The 15,089-nt window shown below is 49.2% G+C and overlaps 2 protein-coding genes across 2 annotated transcripts; one reads left to right on the top strand and one right to left on the bottom strand.

Moving 5' to 3' along the window:
* Positions 1-21: 21 nt before the first annotated feature.
* helq (helicase, POLQ like) lies at positions 22-11,586 on the bottom strand. The gene is made up of 18 exons (XM_080476287.1): positions 10,858-11,586; positions 10,002-10,554; positions 8,938-9,116; positions 8,633-8,833; positions 8,342-8,414; positions 8,067-8,164; positions 7,893-7,991; positions 7,647-7,792; positions 6,661-6,900; positions 4,475-4,616; positions 4,150-4,254; positions 3,854-4,052; positions 3,171-3,328; positions 2,584-2,682; positions 2,176-2,349; positions 1,975-2,088; positions 1,748-1,882; positions 22-625 (listed from the first exon to the last, which is right to left on the bottom strand). The coding sequence occupies exons 1-18, from the start codon at positions 11,017-11,019 to the stop codon at positions 545-547; spliced, it is 2,958 nt and encodes a 985-aa protein (XP_080332413.1). The 5' UTR covers positions 11,020-11,586; the 3' UTR covers positions 22-544.
* A 201-nt stretch (positions 11,587-11,787) lies between these two features.
* mrps18c (mitochondrial ribosomal protein S18C) lies at positions 11,788-14,289 on the top strand. Its single transcript, XM_080476484.1, has 6 exons — positions 11,788-12,143; positions 12,308-12,351; positions 12,504-12,587; positions 12,713-12,770; positions 12,849-12,908; positions 14,181-14,289. The coding sequence occupies exons 1-6, from the start codon at positions 12,083-12,085 to the stop codon at positions 14,255-14,257; spliced, it is 384 nt and encodes a 127-aa protein (XP_080332610.1). The 5' UTR covers positions 11,788-12,082; the 3' UTR covers positions 14,258-14,289.
* Positions 14,290-15,089: the final 800 nt, after the last annotated feature.

The raw sequence follows: 15,089 nt of genomic DNA, 5'->3' as shown, positions 1-15,089 counted from the left end.
ACACAGAAATGCAATTAACGTCAATTTGATTCACCAAAAACTTTATTGAAAAAAAAAAACAATAATCCAAGAAACTTTATCTATTAAAATATGAAAGAAAAATATTTTAAATGTTGGACGTGTGTTTATATACACACACAGTACATGATGCTCTGGTAATCATCCCATCCATTAAAAACCTGCAAGACTCAGGAGTCTCATTGAGTCTCCAACTTTCCAAGTCTCTGAATCGTAGAGTGTCTTCACTCCTTGAGTCTGTGACTCGGCGAATCTCGGAGGTTGGGCCCGGAGAGGTGAGCGGCAGGTCTATATCGGCAGGTCTATATAGGTAGGTCTATATCGGCAGGTCTATATAGGTAGGTCTATATCGGCAGGTCTATATAGGCAGGTCTATATCGGCAGGTCTATATAGGTAGGTCTATATAGGTAGGTCTATATCGGCAGGTCTATATAGGTAGGTCTATATAGGTAGGTCTATATCGGCAGGTCTATATAGGTAGGTCTATATAGGTAGGTCTATATCGGCAGGTCTATATAGGCAGGTCTATATCGGTAGGTCAGACGGTGGAGACAGAAGATCATCAACTTCCTCCTGAAGAGCTGCAGCTTTCTCACTGAGCAACATCTGAACACACACACACACACACACACACACACACACACACACACACACACACACACACACACACACACACACACACACACACACACACACACACACACACACACACACACACACACACACACACACACACACACACACACACACACACACACAGTTAGACTGGTACATTCTGATGCTCAGTGACTCGTCTCATCAAGTGAACATTGTGGTTCAGATGTTTTCACTCTAGACCTCCATCATGAGAAACCAGATCAGATCTGGGTCTCTAACATGTGAATGGAACATAAATGTAAAATGTAACATATGAATGTAAAGTGAATGTAATATATGAATGTAACATGTAACATTTGAATGTAACATGTAACATTTGAATGTAACATGTGAATGTAACATTTGAATGTAACATTTGAATGTAACATGTAACATGTGAATGTAACATTTGAATGTAACATGTAACATTTGAATGTAACATGTGAATGTAACATTTGAATGTAACATTTGAATGTAACATGTAACATGTGAATGTAACATTTGAATGTAACATGTAACATGTGAATCGGCGTCGGAGGAAGCAGCGAGACCACAAGGTTAAAGTTGAGCTCTGGTTTTCTTCTTATTTCCTCCTCATGTCCAGATTCTGTCGCCTCCCGTTGCTCAACCACCTGAATATGGATCGACACTGACCGGGGTTGCCAGGTTGGGCAGGTCTCCACCAGTTGGGGAGCCTAATTCTCTTTTTCATTTAATTAGTGCAGTTGCGTGTTTCTGGCATCTTGATTCCACATATAATCGACATGCTCCCCACTGAGGCTGTGGGAGGTTTTACTTTGTGTTTGGGTTAAAACCGTGGGTCAGATCTGACAACCCTGGCGCTGACCAGCGGGGCGGCCATATTCACTAACTCAGTGTGAGGTCACGTCACTCTGAGGGCGGAGCACGTTCTCATCTGATGGAGGTCGGGTTTAACATGTAGCGTCAACAACCTGCAGTGTGGGTGGAGCTGAGAGCTCTCGCACACACACACACACACACACACACACACCCACACACACCCACACACACACACACACACACACACACACACACACACACACACACACACACACACACACACACACTGACTTTAGCCGAGGCCACGATCTGCTCGGCCTGCTTCCTGTTCAGGTGTGTGATGCTCCTGCAGAGGTGGGCGGGGTCAGCGTTGGCCAGGTGAGTCAGCGAGGTGTAGCCGGCGCCGTACAGCTGCTTGGCTCTGGACTGGACACAGACACAGACACCGACACACAGGTTGTCTTCACGTGTCACACACACCACCCCACCATGAGATGAACAAAGCCGTGACCTCTGACCTCTAGCACGCCGGCCACCTCCATTAGGGGGATAAGCTCCGCCTTCACGCAGTAGCTCAGCCGGCGGGTCAGCTCGGTCAGCAGAGCCCGGAACGGCCAGAACTCCTCCAGCTCCTGACCACAACAGAGACCGGCATGACTCAGACCAGACCTGGTCCGGCTGGGGGTGTGGCCTACACTGGGGGCGGGGCTTACACCAACCTGTGTGAAGTGTAGCACGCAGGAGCAGAAGGCAGACGAGGAGCTGAGCAGCGTCTGAACGAAACCCCGACTCAGCTGGAAGCGTTCAGACACCGACCACAGATCAGAGTCCTTCAGCAGTGACAGCAGGACCAGAGAGAGGTACATCCTGGTTACTGCCTGAACACACACTCCCTGAGAGGGGGGGGGGGGGGGAGCGGGAGAGAGAGAGAGAGAGAGAGAGAGAGAAGAGGGAGAGCTTCATGTATAAAATCAGTTTTTTCTGCTTTGAGTCATTTTATTAATTATCATTATGAATAACTTTGTGTTTAACTCACGTCTCTTTCCTTCACATGAAAATGTCGGAGTTAAAGAAAGAATGACGGAGGTATGAAACAGTGAGAGACGTTCATGTGTTCATCCTTTCACCTTTTTCACTGACTGGCCGGCTGCTTTTCTGGCGACGAAACTCTCAGGAACGCCGACGACCGCCAACATCTTCTGCTCTGCCGCGGAGAGCAGCGTGAACTGAAAACACAACAGAAATCCACCGCATCAACACCTGGGCAGGAGGCGGAGCCACCGCAGCAACACCTGGGCAGGAGGCGGAGCCACCGCAGCACCACCTGGGCAGGAGGCGGAGCCACCGCAGCACCACCTGGGCAGGAGGCGGAGCCACCGCAGCAACACCTGGGCAGGAGGCGGAGCCACCGCAGCACCACCTGGGCAGGAGGCGGAGCCACCGCAGCAACACCTGGGCAGGAGGCGGAGCCACCGCAGCAACACCTGGGCAGGACTCAACTGGACAGGTTCTACACTTCATGACTCGGCAGGAATAAAACGACACAGGAAGCTGAAAATGGAGGAAACTGCTCAGATGATTCATCTGCTCACTTCACTGAAAATCAAAGTAAATACTGAATGTTTCAAATGAAAGAGGATCCAGGACGGAACCCCGAGGAACTCTATGTGTGTTCTGGTGTCTGGAGGTCCAGAGGTCTGGTGTTGGGCGTTACCTGCTGCAGGTAGAGCATCCAGTCAGGTTTGCACTGAGAGACCAGGTCGTACGGAGTCACCAGGTAAAGCAGGTGCAGGAGGCTGTTGAGCAAGAGACCATCCAGACCTCGGGACAGGTCTTGGTACAGGACGTCACTGTAGGTCAGGTCCACCGAGCCTGAGGAGCAGGAGGACACCTGAATGGACCACCGGCCTGCACGGGCTGCTGCTCTGCTAAACTCAAGCTGCTGCTGCTCTGTTGAACTAAACCTGTTGCTGCTCTGCTAAACTCAAGCTGCTGCTTCTGCTCTGTTGAACGAAACCTGCTGCTGCTCTGCTAAACAAAACCTACTGCTGCTCTGCTAAATTAAACCTGCTGCTGCTCTGTTGAACGAAACCTGTTGCTGCTCTGCTAAACAAAACCTACTGCTGCTCTGCTGAACTCAAGCTGCTGCTGCTCTGTTGAACGAAACCTGTTGCTGCTCTGCTAAATTAGACCTGCTGCTGCTCTGCTAACTAAACCTGCTGCTGCTCTGCTAACTAAACCTGCTGCTGCTCTGCTAAACTCAAACTGCTGCTACACTAAACTTGCTGCTACACTGTTAAACTAAACTAAACCTGCTACTCTGCTAACTCAACCTGCTGCTGCTCTGCTAAACTCAACCTGCTGCTCTGCTAAATGGTCCTGGATGTGCAGGCAGACCTTTGAACGTGGCTCTTCCCAGCTTGGTGACCTGCAGCGTCTGACGGTCTGCGGAGGAGACGAGGTGTTTCTCCTGCAGCAGGCGGACACTGCGCTGCAGGGACTCCTGCAGGCTGGTGTGAGCACACAGCTGCTGCCGCTGCACGAACAGCAACGTCCCGCCAAGGAAGTCCTGCAGCTGCTGCAGCGTCGTGCTGACCTGTCAACACAGTCGCCTCTGGTTTGTTCCAGTTCCAGTCAGGGAAGAACGAGACCGTTCAAGCCGACGCACTCTGAAGAACAAGGACGAGACTCACATTCAGCCCGATGAGCGACAGAACGAGACTGTGGAGGCCTTTTCCTTCATCGTGCATCAGGTTACTGTAGCAGTTCTCCATCGGAGCGCAGAGCAGAGACTTCACCTGACGTCGCAGGAAACACACACATTTCAACACGTTCAGTGGAAAAACAAAGGAACCTTGTGTCCAGGTTCTCTTCCACATCCTTCTTCAAACCACAGACTTGAAGATTAAGCTGGAATCTGTTGATTGAAACTGAGAGAACTCCACAGTGTGCTCCACTGAGACCCCTGCTGGTGACTCAGAGAACAGCAGCATGCTATCGACAGGTCAGGAAGCTGACCTTGTCTCGGTCCTGGTCCTGCAGGATCAGGATGCTCTCCCCCACTGAGTCGATGCCGGCCCGCCCGGCGCGACCCACCATCTGCTTGTACTGATTCCTCTTCAGGAACTCCGTGGCCACGTAGGGAGAGCGAAGGATCACCCTGCATGGAGGACAGGACCGACTGAATGGAGAGAACAGGACAGTCCCAACACGATGAGGAGCGTGTAGCAAATACTGTATAGTGTATAATGTGTATTGTATAGTGTGTATTGTATAGTGTGTAGTGTGTATTGTATAGTGTGTAGTGTATAATGTGTATTGTATAGTGTGTATTGTATAGTGTGTAGTGTGTATTGTATAGTGTGTATTGTGTATTGTGTAGTATGTAGTGTATAGTGTGTAGTATATAAAAGGGGCCAAAATCAGACCAACACGCCAAACCAAGGGCCGGAACCGTCGCGAGTTTTTTGCAGGATGTCAGTAAAAGTTGTTTTAATTACAAATGTCAGCTACTGTTACCATCATTATTAATATGAGTAACAGTACTCAAGGTGGTTGTAGTCATAATCTAAGTCTGGGATTTTCAAAGTTTGTGTTGAGGGTACACAGAGTCAGAGTCAGAGACAGAGACAGAGACAGAGACAGAGACAGAGACAGAGTCAGAGACAGAGACAGAGACAGAGTCAGAGACAGAGACAGAGACAGAGACAGAGACAGAGAGAGAGAGAGATTTTCAGTTTGTTACTTTTTAAATTCTATAATTGTTGTTTCAGTGCTGCTTTGGTTTCTCTTCTCATTTCATCCAATTATTGTTTTTAATTATTAGAAGTATAAAAACTGCTATTTAAATAAACTTACTGTTTTAATTTTTATTCTAATAAACCAGTTAGAAGCCAAATAAACAAAACAAATGAATTGACTGACCAATCAGTGAGAAAAGTGATGAGATGAGGAAATTCCTCTGATGTTTGTTACATCAGAACGTCTGTTTCTCATTCTGTCTCTTTAAGTCAGAGATTAGAGGTGAAGAACCCTCCTCCACCCACTCCTCCACCCAATCCTCCACCCAATCCTCCACTCTTCTAGTCGCAGTATTATCAGACAGTTACCAAGATCATTCCCATCGTTCCTCCACATTCCTGACATTCTTCATGTGACCTGATGCATCTGAAGATGGTTCTTAAATGGGCGGAACGTTCCTGATATTCCTGAACTTCTTTTTAGCTCCAATGAATCTTCAGGAAGATGAAGAACCAGCTGTACTGGTGAAGTTAGTAACTGAGTGTGTGGATTAGTAGTGATGTGTGTTGATGTGTTCTACAGAGTGTCAGCATTCGCTCCCTGCAGCATCCTCCTCTCTGATCAACTCCATGGAGGTTCTCTGAATGCTGAGCGCTCTGGAGTGTGTCCACTGTTCAGTAGCTGCTGGGAGAAGAACTGGGGGGGTGGAGTCATGGGGGGTGGAGTCATGGGGGGGTGGAGTCATGGGGGGGTGGAGTCACATGTTTTTAAACTCAGTAGCAGACCTGACTTGTTCTACACCCTGGGCGAACACCCGCCTCCACCAGACGCCCCTGAGACGGTGAGTCTCATGTCCTCAGGTTCACGGTGCGTCCTGGCAGCTGGACACGTCTCTCATAGCAAAACCCACAGCTAGATAGAACAAATTCTCCCGATTCAGCACATTCCTGACAGATTAATGATAGAAAACTACGACACGCAACGACTCACAGCAGCCTGCCGCAGCGCACAGCTCCGGTCTGCTGCAGGTCAAGTATGGGTGGGTAATATAAACTAACCTGTTCAGTCTAGTCTCAGTTCAACTGAAGCTTCTTGATCCTCTTTGTGCTTTTTCATGCTGCAGCTCGTGTTGCTTATTGCTTTAATTTTGACTTCCGGGTCGTGAAATTAAAATCCGTGGACGTCCGAGGAGAGCGTGCATTGATGTAATTAGACGCTCACAGACTCCGGCTTCGTCTACGGTGTGGGATGAGGTCCAAACTAGTTAGAGCAGCACATTTTCCCCCACAAATTCCACTTTATTTCACCTTGACGTGCAGCTGATGGGCCGGCGCCGGCCACACAGGAGGGGGCCGCCTATTGAGGACCCCTGCTGTATAATGTGTAGTGTGTATTGTGTAGTGTGTATTGTGTAGTGTGGTGTTGGAGAGCACACGGTGCAGTTTAACCCCCGCAGCGCTGACCTGCGGGCCGGCAGGTTGACTCCTGCAGCCAGGGTGGAGGTGCAGGTGAGGAGGCAGAGGACTCCTCGGGAATATGCCTCCTCCAGCAGGCGGCGCTCCTCGGCGGTGAGGCCACTGTGGTGGTAGGCCACGCCCAACGGGACGGTCTTCCTCAGCACCGGGCACACTGAGCCCCGCCCCCCCTCCTTCAGCTGGAGCAGGAGCTCCGCCTTCTCCTCCTGCCGGTGCTGCAGGAACTCCCTGGAGGAGGAGGAGGTGAGAGTGAGGAGGAGGAGGAGGAGGAGAGGAGGAGGAGAGGAGGAGGAGAGGAGAAGGTGAGAGTGAGGAGAAGAGGAGGAGGTGAGAGTGAGGAGGAGGAGGAGAAGAGGAGGAGGTGAGAGTGAGGAGGAGAAGAGGAGGAGAGGAGGAGGAGGTGAGAGTGAGGAGAAGAGGAGGAGAAGAGGAGGAGGTAAGAGTGAGGAGAAGAGGAGGAGGAGGTGAGAGTGAGGAGGAGGAGGAGGTGAGAGTGAGGAGGAGGAGGTGAGAGTGAGGAGGAGGAGAGGAGGAGGAGGTGAGAGTGAGGAGGAGGAGGAGGTGAGAGTGAGGAGGAGGAGGAGAAGAGGAGGAGGTGAGAGTGAGGAGGAGGAGGAGAGGAGGAGGAGGTGAGAGTGAGGAGGAGGAGGAGAATAGGAGGAGGTGAGAGTGAGGAGGAGAGGTGAATAGGAGGAGGTGAGAGTGAGGAGGAGGAGGAGAGGAGGAGGTGAGAGTGAGGAGAAGAGGAGGAGGTGAGAGTGAGGAGGAGGAGGAGAAGAGGAGGTGAGAGTGAGGAGGAGGTGAGAGTGAGGAGGAGGAGGAGGAGGAAAAGAGGAGGAGGTGAGAGTGAGGAGGAGGAGGAGGAAAAGAGGAGGAGGTGAGAGTGAGGAGGAGGAGGAGAGGAGGAGGAGTGAGAGTGAGGAGGAGGAGGAGAAGAGGAGGAGGTGAAGGCAGCTGGAGGAGATCTCACTCACTTCCTCAGGCAGCTGCAGATCATGCTGGCCAGGTTCTCACAGTTCTTCTTGGTGGGACAGAAGATCAGGCAGGAGTGAGACGGAATCACCTCCGTCACCATAGCAACCACCTGGTCCGGGTCCATCTTCTGCATGGAGCTGGAGTACTGCAGGGCGGAGCTGTCAGTGTGTGTGTGTCAGTGTGTGTGTGTGTGTGTGTGTGTGTGTCAGTGTGTGTGTGTGTGTGTGTGTGTGTGCTGCCCTCACTTTGACCCTGAGCTGGCGGGAGAAGGTCAAGCCGCTCTCCTCCGTCGGCTCCACCTGGTAGATGGAGTCTCCCAGCTTGACGAACTCCTTGAGCTGCACCTGAGAACAGAATCACACGCCATCGAGTCGCCGTCGTTCTGTGGGACGAAGACGAGGCGACGCAGCGAAACTCACCGGACGGAAGTCGTTGGTGAAGTTCTCTGCTCTCAGAAACTTCTGGAGGTCTTTGATGTTTCCTAACGTGGCGCTCATCCCGATGATCTGAGTAGATTCTGAGAGGAAGAGGACGAAGAAGAGGAGAGGGAGAGGAAGATCAGAAGGGGGAAGAGGAGGAGGAGGAAGAGAAGGTCAATGACAATCAGACAGAATTTACATTAAAATAACAAAAACAACGTAACAGGTGAGGAAGATGAAGGTGAGAGGCTGGTGGTGTGTTCAAGGACACTCACTGCTCACGTACTGAACTTTGGCCAAAGTCATTTCAATGAGAGCTCCTCGACTGCCTTCACCCAGCATGTGGAGCTGCAACACACACACATTACACACACATTACACACACACACACACACACACATTACACACACACACACACACACACACACACACACACACACACACACACACACACACACACACACACACACACACACACACACACACACACACACACACACACACACACACACACACACACACACACACACACACACACACACACACACACACACACACACACACACCTCGTCCACCACCAGCAGGCCCAGCTGCTCCAGGCGTCCGGCCTCCAGCAGTGAGTTGACGAGGCTGTGAGCCTTCTCGATGGTCGCCACGTACAGAGACCTGCGGCTCCGCCTCCTCAGCGGCGGGAACCGCCCCTTACTGCCGGCGTACTCCTCCACCAAGAAGTCCAGCTCCAGACCTAGACCTGCCAGGCCGCGCACCTACACACACACACACACACACACAGTATTCCTCAGCTCTGTGCAGTGTCTCAGCCTGCAGTGTGTGTGTGTGTGTGTGTGTGTGTGTGTGTGTGTGTGTGTACCTTCTCCTGCACCAGAGAGACGTAGGGCAGGATGAACAGACAGTCCTTCTTCCTACACAGCAGCTCTTTCAGCAGCAGGATCTCAGCCACCAGAGTCTTTCCTCCTCCGGTGGGCAGAGAGTAGATCAGGTTCCTCCGCTGGGCGACGCAGTCCAGGTTCAGACACGTCTCCTGCCACTCTGGACACACACACACACACACACACACACACACACACACACACACACACACACACACACACACACACACACACACACACACACACACACACACACACACACACACACACACACACACACACACACACACACACACACACACACACACACACACACACACACACACACACACACACACACACGTGAAAAAACTGAACTTTTGTAGCATTTTGAACATGTGATAAATGAAAACTACACTCAGAAAAAGAAACTTTGTGAAAGCGATGTCTCTCCGAGGAGACGACAGAAACACTGCTCCTGGTGTCTCAGCATGCTAACTACATCATTATAAGTGCTACTGCTGTTTCCGTAGAAACAGACATCGGGTTCAGATCGCTGCTGAGTGAGGGTGAAACTTATCTGAAACAGAAATGCGAACACGAAGCGTTTTCTCATCAACCGTTGTCGTGGAAACAGGAACTGAAAGGTTCCTCTCCCAGAATCCAGATGGGAAAAATGAACATTTTTAGAAACCAGTTGTAGTCGTTGACGTTCGTCTTTAACGCGTCGTCAAAACCTTCCTGAAGGAAATTCCTCCTCACAAACTGGTATTTTCCAGCATTTGAATTTGGCGGGACGTCCCTGGTGTGTCTGTTGCTTTATTCTCACCCGTATGGAAAGGAGAGTTTAAAGATTCTTTCTGGGAGAATAATTCTTTTATTTTATTATCAATGTTTCGAGATGCTTGTTGTAGGACGTCTTCGCAAATAAATGTTACATCTCAAGCGGTTATCCTGTCAATCAAACAATCAATCAATCACTCCATCAATGGATAAACAAACAAACAAACAAACAAACAAACAAACAAACAAACATACTTTAAACCGAGCGAGCGTTCCATCTCACCGTACAGGGTCTCGATCCCTCTCAGTCGGTGCAGCAGCTCCTTCACTCGGCTCGGCAGGCCGAAGAACGGCCCGAGGTCGGTGGAGTCGTTGGACTCGGCCGCCGCCGCTTCCACGGCCCGCACGGCCTCGCTGATCTCCTCGGACACCACCGCCTCCTTCAGCACCTCCGCCCGGGAGATGCTACGGGGTGCCGCTGCGTTCCCCAGCATCGTCCTCTTCAGCTGCTCTGCCACGCTCAACCGGCCGCCGCTGCTCGCCGCCCGTGGCCCGGCTTCGACATGTCGAGAAGGCGTGGAGGTTTTCCCCCCGTCCTGCAGGCGGCTCCTCTTCTCCTCCACCTCCTCCTGGAACTGCAGCTGGCTGGGCGGGAGCTCCTCCAAGGGCTCCGGGTCATCACCAAGGTCGTCGCCACGGGACCGTCTGCCGTCGCCTTCCCGCCAATCGGCGGCATCTCTCTGGTCCCGCTCTGCGCGGTCCAGCTTGACGAGGATAGAGCTGTCCTCCAGGATGCTGTCATAGTCGCCGAACAAATCTTCAACGTCGCTGCAAAACTGTTGAACATTGATTAGTAAAATCACCACCAAACACAACGCTACCTGTTAGCATTCAGCGGCGCCAACATGAAAACGTTAGCATTAAAGCCGCTGACAAACAGTATTTTTTAATCATGTTTAGTTTCGGCCCATAACGTGTCCAGCAGCACTGACTCACTACTGCCCCCTAACGCACTGGAGGGGCATTACTTCAATTTGACATATGACCCTTTAAAATTAATCTTACAAGAGCAGAAGCATCACATTACTGATATTAGCAACGATTTAAGGCTGAAACAGTCGGGTTTTCCACGGACTGACCTCCTGACGTGAGCCCCGGTCCTCCACCATGACGCCCCGGGGACATGTCAGTGCCCCTCCTCTCTTCGGGTCAGGTGTCAGGTGAGACCTCGGTCCCTCTCTGGATCTTTTCCTGGCGCAAACCCGCTTAACTTTCAGCTTCAGTCCCCCGGAGCTCATCATCTCCCCCGGCCGGCGCTCCGGTCCATCATTACCGGCTAACACTGGACAAACCACCTGGTACACCAGCCGCTAGCTGCCTTTACAGACTGTCGGACCGGTGTTTCGGATTAACTGATTCCCCGGTTAACTGGTGAATTCCTTTGGCGTGCGTCGTCGCTCAAGCGAAAGCAAATGTTAAAATAAGTCTCACAAATCGCATAATACCTTAAACTTTATAGTGGTTAACCGGAGTTTATAAAGACAGCTACGGATCCCAGTTGCTTTTTTACATCTGCATGTAGTTACGAGCGGCAAATTGCGACGCAAGAGGACGACCTTCACCAGTTACCAGGGGAACCACTGAATCCAAAACACCCACTAAGTTAGACGTACAGTAACCTTTGTTAGCTTGCTGTTTACCACCGAGTCGATAAAATAGGAATCCCGCGTGTGTCCGGTTCATTTTTACAGGTGTTCACATAAACAATTACACTGAAAAAAACCCGATTTTTTTTTAACCGGCAAACTCCGCGCGACGCACATTCAAACCAACCGAAGCAGCAGCACAGGACTCTCGAGAACCGAGACGCCCCGCCCCCTCACTTCCGGCTTCATCTGAGCACAAAGCGGACCAAACTGCACAGAAACGAGCCAAAACATTAAAAACACGAAACTAACTCAGTTTATTACAAGTCTTCATGTTGTGTTTTCCTTCCTTATGCTCTTGATAAATCATCGTGCTGAATAAAGAAATTACGGTTAATCAAGACGTCGCAGTTGCTTCACTGTTCCGGTAGAGGAGGGAGGATTCATCTTGTCCTGGTTTAGCTTTGACACGGCGACTCGTTTCATAAGTAAAGCGTCACATTTTATCATTGTCTTAACGTTTAAATGATTTAAAAAAAGTTTATGTTAATATTAACGTTAATTTTAAAATGCAACAATAAGTTGACTTTTGATAAATGTTAACAAATAAATACAAATTTTGGTGTTGGAACTATGGTTGGAACTATTCGTGTGTGGTCGGAACTGTTGTTGCGAGCGGAGGCCGGACTGGTTAGTGGGTGCTCCGCTTCAGGTCAAAATGTTGTTAGCAGGATGTTTTCGGAAGATTAAAACTCTTTTTATCCAGCACACACACTTGGGTGAGTCCTGATAGGTCTGTGTTTGTGTGTGTCGGTCACAACGAGACAAACAACTGTGTTTGTTTGTTTCATCAAAGCGATTCTGTTGGAATGTCCTGCTAATGCTAACCGGAGCGGCTAATTTATGAGTGTGTGTGCGCACGCGTGTGTGTGTGTGTTTGTAGGTCTGAGGAGCCTCAAAACTACAACAACCCACAAAGAAGACATGGTGAGACAGAGTATTTGTTTGTTTATGTCTGTGTCTGTGTCTGTGTAAGTGTGTGTGTGTGTGTGTGTGTGTGTGTGTGTGTGTGTGTGTGTGTGTGTGTGTGTGTGTGTGTGTGTGTGTGTGTGTGTGATTTATTGTTTTGGTCTTTTCAGTTGCTGAAGATGGATAATCCGTACAAGCAGCCACAGAAAGGCTGCACGCTCTGTAACATCCGCGTGGACTACAGAAATATCCAGGTCAATTATTCATCTCACACACACACACACACACACACACACACACACACACACACACACACACACACACACACACACACACACACCCCTACCTACCTACCTGAGTGTGTCCTGTCTCCCTGCAGATGCTGTCTCAGTTCATCTCTCCACACACCGGGCGGATCTACGGCCGACACATCACCGGTGAGCGTCCGACAGAAAGCACTCAGCTTGAATCGTCTCTACGACGTCTCGTCTTTAACTTCTTACGGTTTGTTTCAGGTCTGTGTGGAATCAAACAGAAGGAAGTGTCCAAAGCCATAAAGAAAGCTCACAGCATGGGTACGTTCACAGGAAGTGTACTAGAAGTTTATTGGTAGTGTACTTTGAGAAAAAGCTGTTGATGACAGAAAGAGGGAGACCGTCATCAGGGACAAAGAGAGCCGTGGGAAACAATGTAGATAGAAAGAACCAGCAGATGGTGGGAATGCAAATTTATGGATGAAAACTGCTGTTAAACCCAAAAGAAGGCAAAGAAGAAATGTACTAGAAGTATGCAGGAAGTGTACTAGACCTTCACAGGAACTTCACAGGAAGTATACTTGACGTTCACAGGAAGTATACAGAAAGTTCACAGAAAGTATACGAGAAGTTTACAGGAAGTATGCTAGAAGTTCACAGGAAGTATACTAGAAGTTCACAGGAAGTAAACTAGAAGTTCACAGGAAATTCACAGGAAGTATACAGGAAGTTCACAGGAAGTATACTAGAAGTTCACAGGAAGTATACTAGAAGTTCACAGAAAGTGTACGTGAAGTTCACAGGAAGTTCACAGGAAGTATACTAGAAGTTCACAGAAAGTATACAAGAAGTTCACAGGAAGTGTACGAGAAGTTCACAGGAAGTGTACAGGAAGTTCACAGGAAGTATACGAGAAGTTCACAGGAAGTATACTAGAAGTTCACAGAAAGTATACGAGAAGTTCACAGGAAGTATACAGGAAGTTCACAGGAAGTATACTAGAAGTTCACAGGAAGTGTACGAGAAGTTCACAGGAAGTGTACGAGAAGTTCACAGGAAGTTCACAGGAAGTATACTAGAAGTTCACAGAAAGTATACAAGAAGTTCACAGGAAGTGTACGAGAAGTTCACAGGAAGTGTACAGGAAGTTCACAGGAAGTATACGAGAAGTTCACAGGAAGTATACTAGAAGTTCACAGAAAGTATACGAGAAGTTCACAGGAAGTATACAGGAAGTTCACAGGAAGTGTACGAGAAGTTCACAGGAAGTATACTAGAAGTTCACAGGAAGTGTACGAGAAGTTCACAGGAAGTGTACGAGAAGTTCACAGGAAGTATACAAGAAGTTCACAGGAAGTGTACGAGAAGTTCACAGGAAGTATACTAGAAGTTCACAGGAAGTTCACAGGAAGTGTACGAGAAGTTCACAGGAAGTATACTAGAAGTTCACAGGAAGTATACTAGAAGTTCACAGGCAGTGTTCAAACTGTAAAATCTGCCACCGATTAATTCCATAAGTCTTTTTCTTCCCAGTGAGAGAAGCAGTTGTTATGAATCGGTGTGAAAACAGAGGTTTGTCTGTCTCCTCTCCAGGTTTCATGTCAGTGACTCACAAACATCCTCAGTTCATGAAGGACCCCAACATCTGTGGACTCAAACATGTGGATTAAAGCTGTGCTACAATAAACCTTCTCTGCTCTCACTGCGCTTCCTGTTTGTTTGTAACACACACACACACACACACACACACACACACACACACACACACACACACACACACACACACACACAGGCAATTTTATGGGGGTATTAGTATAGCAAAACTATTTGTCTATGCGTATGGAGAGTTGTCTGTCTGTACCTCTGTCTGTCTGTACCTCAAACTGTCTGTCTATACCTCAGTCTGTACCTCTGTCTGTCTGTACCTCTGTCTGTCTGTCTGTCTGTACCTCAGTCTGTCTGTCTGTCTGTCTGTACCTCTGTCTGTCTGTCTGTAGCTCAGTCTGTCTGTCTGTACCTCAGTCTGTCTGTCTGTAGCTCAGTCTGTCTGTACCTCAGTCTGTACCTCAGTCTGTCTGTCTACCTCAGTCTGTCTGTCTGTAGCTCTGTCTGTACCTCAGTCTGTCTGTCTGAAGTCAGAGTTGTCAACGTGAACCTGAATCTGAAAAGTCAAATACAAGTTCTGTAAATCCAGACAACTCACCAGTTACGAGTCGCTCAGTTTCACAATTGACTTTTTTTACACGTGACTTTTGCTACACTTCTGCTGTCTGAAGGATTGGAAGTTGTAAAGGTTGGGTTTTGCTGCCCTGAGCTCAGGCTCACAGGCTCCTTCATGCTGCCCTGCGCCTGCCAGCCATCAGGAGGCGCTATGCCCCAGGCTCATTGAGCGTATGTGACACTGGGGACGGGGCGAAGACAACGATGGAATCCCGACCGCATGCTGTGAGTACATATCAACAATTTTACACTTTTTTTATAATTAGTGAAGCGATTGCTGGG

This window comes from Lipophrys pholis, assembly GCF_963383615.2.
Source record: "Lipophrys pholis genome assembly, chromosome: 12".
Taxonomy (NCBI): Eukaryota; Metazoa; Chordata; class Actinopteri; order Blenniiformes; family Blenniidae; genus Lipophrys; species Lipophrys pholis.
The sequence above is the reverse complement of the archived record's forward strand: the minus strand, read 5'-3'. Positions and strand labels throughout refer to the sequence as shown.

Excerpts from the sequence above, each read along its gene's own strand:
- helq (XM_080476287.1), bottom strand. The coding sequence starts at position 11,019 with ATGATGAGCTCCGGGGGACTGAAGCTGAAAGTTAAGCGGGTTTGCGCC. Across the intron at positions 8,165-8,341 it reads CAAAGTTCAGTACGTGAGCA|AATCTACTCAGATCATCGGG; the intron begins GTGAGTGTCCTT and ends TCTTCCTCTCAG. Across the intron at positions 7,793-7,892 it reads CCCGCCAGCTCAGGGTCAAA|TACTCCAGCTCCATGCAGAA; the intron begins GTGAGGGCAGCA and ends TCCGCCCTGCAG.
- mrps18c (XM_080476484.1), top strand. The coding sequence starts at position 12,083 with ATGTTGTTAGCAGGATGTTTTCGGAAGATTAAAACTCTTTTTATCCAG. Across the intron at positions 12,352-12,503 it reads CAACCCACAAAGAAGACATG|TTGCTGAAGATGGATAATCC; the intron begins GTGAGACAGAGT and ends TGGTCTTTTCAG. Across the intron at positions 12,909-14,180 it reads AAAGAAAGCTCACAGCATGG|GTTTCATGTCAGTGACTCAC; the intron begins GTACGTTCACAG and ends TCTCCTCTCCAG.